This window comes from Fulmarus glacialis, unplaced genomic scaffold, assembly GCF_000690835.1.
Source record: "Fulmarus glacialis isolate BGI_N327 unplaced genomic scaffold, ASM69083v1 scaffold3202, whole genome shotgun sequence".
NCBI lineage: Eukaryota > Metazoa > Chordata > Aves > Procellariiformes > Procellariidae > Fulmarus > Fulmarus glacialis.
In genome coordinates, this window is record NW_009198335.1 from 72603 (window position 1) to 77755 (window position 5153).

The 5153-nt window shown below is 39.2% G+C and overlaps 1 protein-coding gene across 2 annotated transcripts in view; it reads left to right on the forward strand.

The window, feature by feature from the left end:
• Window positions 1-569: 569 nt before the first annotated feature.
• Window positions 570-5153, forward strand: part of ADD3 (adducin 3 (gamma)) — a 28372-nt gene continuing 23788 nt past the window's right edge. For both annotated transcript variants that reach the window (XM_009572842.1, XM_009572843.1), the window contains exon 1: window positions 570-795. In XM_009572842.1, the coding sequence (XP_009571137.1) occupies window positions 601-795 (195 nt within the window). In that variant the 5' untranslated portion in view covers window positions 570-600. The remainder of the gene's footprint in view (window positions 796-5153) is intronic.

A 5153-nucleotide genomic window follows, 5' to 3' on the forward strand; every position in this document is an offset into this window, starting at 1 on the left:
TCCTGAAAGCGCAGGCACCAGCTGGCGCTCTACAGAGATCCCCTGGCAGTCTTCGAGCAGCCCGGCACCTCGTCTTTAAGCTGGGTTATGAGAAGCTGTAATTGAGGAATGTCTGCATTTGAGTTGGGAGATGAGCTCTGAGCAGATGTTAAACAGAGGCCCCGTCTTCAGGGTGTGTTTGGTTGAACATGTCAGGAAGAAGAGCTGTATAAAAACCGTGGGGGGGTGATGAGTGCGATGTAAAATGATACAGGAAAGTTTGTCGTAAAATATATTATGGGCATTTTGAATGTCATAATTCTTAATTGTGTGCTGTTGGGTTTTTGTTTTAACTTGAATAGAGATGGTTATGCAGTATCAGAGAACTCATCAATGGTTTTTTAAACACTTTTCTAGAATTTTTCCTTAGTTTTCTGATTATGATAATTATTCACTTGTTCTCCTTTCATTTTAGATGTTGTTCTGCAGAGGTGAAAAAGAACATTATTTGTGTCCAGACTTGGAAGTTGTATTCAATGCCCTCCTTTTAATTATTTAACTATTAATCATTCTTCTCTCTTTTTTGCTTCAGGTGAAGCCTACCATCCGCAGTGTTGAAGCATGAGTACTGATGCCAGTCAGGTGGTGATCACTACTCCTCCCCCGGCCACGATGCCTCACAAAGAGAGGTACTTCGATCGCATCAACGAGAACGACCCAGAGTATATCCGGGAGAGAAACATGTCTCCTGACCTGAGACAGGACTTCAATATGATGGAGCAAAGGAAGAGGGTCACTCAAATACTGCAGAGCCCTGTAAGTGGGATTAAGGGGGGATGAGAACAAGAATGTGTTATTTTCTGAAATTCCTGATTAACTTTTTGAGACTTGAAAAAAGAAATCTATGTCACAGCTTGCTAGAATAACTCTGGACCATCCTCTGAGAAGAGTCACTAAACAGATTATCCAGCATTTTGTTTGCATAGTTTTTTGTCTGTGAACAAGCAGCCTCTATTGTGTTGTTTTTTCTCCTGATGATTTTATATTCTTATGCTTCATTGCAGTATTACAAAAAGATCTGGCTGGCTGTAGGGTACTTAATTAAAACTTAGGGGCAGGGAAGAGAGGGAAGGAGTCACCGGTCAAATAGGAACAAATTAGGGCATTACGTGGTGTTCTGCTTTCTGGGTTTGAATATTAACCTATCATTTGCATCAGGAATGCTTTAATTAACATTTTTAATTGGGTTAAGTTTGTTTAAAAGCTAGACTATGTGTTCTTTTCATGTCCTTGGGGGTGATCATACCCATACTTGGCCATTTTAGCGCTCATATACTGGTTGTGTAAGTTCAGTACTTGTGTAGGCTACATATAAAGCTATTAAATCTATTGAACCACTCTCATATTAGTTTTAATTTGTATTTTAATACATGCATTCTTTGAGTTTAACCTGATGAATACATTGGAAAGTAATACTATTGCCTTGAGTATTTTGAAGCCATAGGGAGTGAGTACGGACTGTGCGAGGGTGAACCTTTGGGGGTGGTGGGATGTAATGTGAGTCATGAGGATAATGGGACTGGGAAGGGGTTAAGCAGCTTTACAGATCCTTCTCTCTTCAGTTTCTCTGTAAGTTGGGGTGCTGCTTCTGTAATTTTTTTTTTAAGCTTTTCCATACGTAATGAGATTGCAAACAGCTGTTAGTAATCACCCTATTATAGTCATCCATGAATAACAGGATTGTTTGCTGAAGTGTTGTTGTGGAGTGCCTCTTGGATCTGTGTGTTGCTCTGAGTATAATGTGAACCTGTTGACTAAGGAATTTATTACTTTCAAGTCAATTTGTGCAAGCTTGGTTTTGCAGCCAACCTCTTTTATGAACAAAATACGCTAAGGAGGTATTGCATAATGCTTTAATCACGATAATTTTATGTTAAACACTCGATTGTAAAATGTGATCAGAGTCTGCTCCTTCCTGTTAAAATATTCACGTTATGAATAGCCAGTACTCACAGCAAAGACTAGCTTTTTAGCCTAACAGATAAAAATAAGTTACAGAGATCTTGTTTGCATTTGTATGTGTGTTATTCTAGATTTGGTCCTTTCGATGGCAGTATTGCATCTGATGAGCATAACTATTTCCTTAGCATTTTGGGGGACCTTTTGCCAAGTTTGCCAGAGGTAATAAATGTCCCTTTGCCACAGCCTTTGTGGTTGTTTTTTGTTGTTGTTGTTGTTGTTGTTGTTGTTGTTTTTGTTTGTTTGTTTGATAGATGCAGTGTCAGCGTGCAGATTTTAGGAAGGGGGATGGACAGGGGCAACCCCTGAGACTAGGTAACTGTTTTAACAGAAGGTTGGAGGACAGAGAGCTGCTGGGCTGCTGTTAGTGTCGTGCCACAAGAGAAGCTGAGCCCAGCATTTTTTGGAAAGTGACTGTTTGGAGCTGCCAATAAGTTTTTGTTGTGTAAGGGAACAGTTGTCCAAATAAGCCAGGGGCCTGCCGCCTGCTTGGCTTTTGGCATCTGCCGGGGAGAAATGGGAATGTGGGAACTGAGTGTGTGATCAGGCACGAAGAGGAGGTGTTCGAGCTACCAGTTCCCCCCACTTAAGTATCTCCTTTTGTTGTCTGTTTTCTTGAAATAGAAAATTAGAGGAACCCTACTATGATTTCTCGTGTGAGGAAATAAAAGCATTTTTAATATGATATCTGTGACTGAATGTCTATCAAGTAAATTTCATAACTGATTTGGGAATAGAAACTGCATTATTTCTTCCAGGTTCCAGCTGCGATGTGCCATAGTGTTCTTGAGAGTCAGGACTGAAAATGATTACCTTGTCTCCTCCTGAATATAATATTTGCCGCAAAAGGGCCAGGAAGCATTTTTTCTGTTACTGGTCTGTGTAACACAGGTTCAGGATTGAATTAATGAGTATTGTGCGTAATGTTTTTGTTCTATAGCTCAGAATTACATTGCGTTAGAAGTTTGTTGCTTCTCTGGTTTATTCCAGTCGACAAGAAGGAAATAGTTTGAAGGTGTTTTGGAATAAGAGGAAGAGACGTTATCAGACACATTTTAAAGGAGAGCTTGCTCACTGGTAAATCTTCACCCAGTGTTAGATATATGCATTCATATCTTTACCCAGTCTTGATGTGTGCATTCAGATCAGAGAAATAGTCATTGACTCATCTTCTGGCAAGTATTAGTAAATATGAGGTGTATGTAGCAAGGATAATGCCTTTCTTAAAAATACACAAGCATGTATGGACTTGAGTTGAGCTTGTTTGAACATGCACTTTCTCTGAGCAAAGAATTATGGTGTAAAACCAAAGGGTTAATCACTGTCATATACTAGGAAGCTTAGGTACTGATTTAATCTGTTTTATTAACAAGCTTTTTTCTTTCTTTCAAGTAGGAAAATCTAAATCCTTTAGCAAGAAAATAAATTAGAAAATATATTTCGGGAACCTCAGTGTATTTTGTGCAGTGCATGTTATTGTAAGGGCTACAGTCCTGACCAGACATCTTCAGACATCAAACTGCTGCATCTCTCTGATGTGCTGTTTGATGCACATATTGATGTGCAATCAGACTACTCCTCTCTGATGTGCAATTTCCCTTTCCTAAATTAAATAATTTAAAAGCTACTGAAAAGTTATTCCCATTACCTCTGATGTTTGCTGATGTCTTAGAGTCTGTTCATAAGTCTTAAACAAATTATAGGAGCTTTATGACTACTGCCCTTGAAGAACGTCCTGACATTATAAGTGAATTCTCAGACATGTTGCCTTAATACTGCATGTAACCTGTGAGCATCTGACAGCCTGGGGAATCTGATAGGACCTACATGTTTGTTGTTCTGTGTCTGTTAGAAAGGTGGAAAGAAATTAAGATCAGCTGGGTCTGAACAGCCTGATAGCATCCAGAGGTACTGCTGGCCACTCTTTAAGATAAAGCCATCTAAGTTTATTTCAGTAATATCTGCAAGTTCGGAAGGTTCAGGTACTGTGTCGCTATTTTTGAAGGAAGGGTACTACATTTATGCAGTGGACTAATTTTATTGCTTTATATTGGGTCTGAGATACTTGACCTATAATATATCCAAAATTTGAAAACATGGGTTTTTAGATTTTCCAACTTAACTCTGAATTAAAAATGGTTTTGTCTTTTATATACTGAGCAATCATATATTGCTTCTTACACAGAGTAACTACTTCTTTCAAAGAGGAAACATTTATTTGTTTTATCATCAAAACCCTTATTTCAGTTATTGTGTGCAAGGCCTCCTGGCCTTCATTTCTCTGGTGCCCTCACCATGGCAACCAGAAGCTTCAAAAAAGCAGTGTTGCACAGTTATCCTGTGTGAAGACTGAACAGTCAGTTCAGCATTGAGGAGCTGCATGAACATAGAGCAGGGAGAAACTCCCTGCAGCCCTCTCACAGCAACCAGGGAAGGTGTCGGGTGTTTCTGTGAGCAGGCAGCAGTGCCACGCTGCTTCCAGTTGAAGTGAGAGCATGCGAAACAGCTATCTAACCAACAGGAAAGCTAACTACAAGCTTTAGCTAACAGGACTGTGTATGTAACCTGGTGGGAAATTAGGATCACAGCTTAAACTGCATTGAAGGATACCTTACATCCACTTTATATCACTGTATTTGAAGAAAAGCTACAGGTCAGAGTAGAAATGGAAGAGGATACATTCACTTATTTAATTTATACTGTTATATGAGATATATTTCATTACTTTACTGATGTAAGAAAAAGTTGGAGTGGTCAAATTTGTGTATAAAGTAATAAGTTGAACAGCTGAAATATGTAAACATAAAAATGCCTGGTTATTGGAATTTAAATGTCCAATTAATGTTTTGAATTTACCAGTGAAAGTTTTGCGTGGCTTGTTGAGACCCATTGAACGTGCACTTGCCATTTTTATATACGAAACGCACAAGTTATTTGGAACTTGTTTCTTTTTAAGCTGAGCAGTTTGCTGGCAGGATCTCGTCATGCTTTGCTTTAATTTCATGTTGGATAAAGAGAGCGCCTACCAATCCATCACAGCTCTGCAGGGCATTTGGGGCAATTCTGGCTCGGTGCTGCCATTACATGAGGGCACTGCTTCACATCTAGCCATCCGGATTGCAAAATCTGGTTTTTTGGTTTGTTTTTTTTTTTTT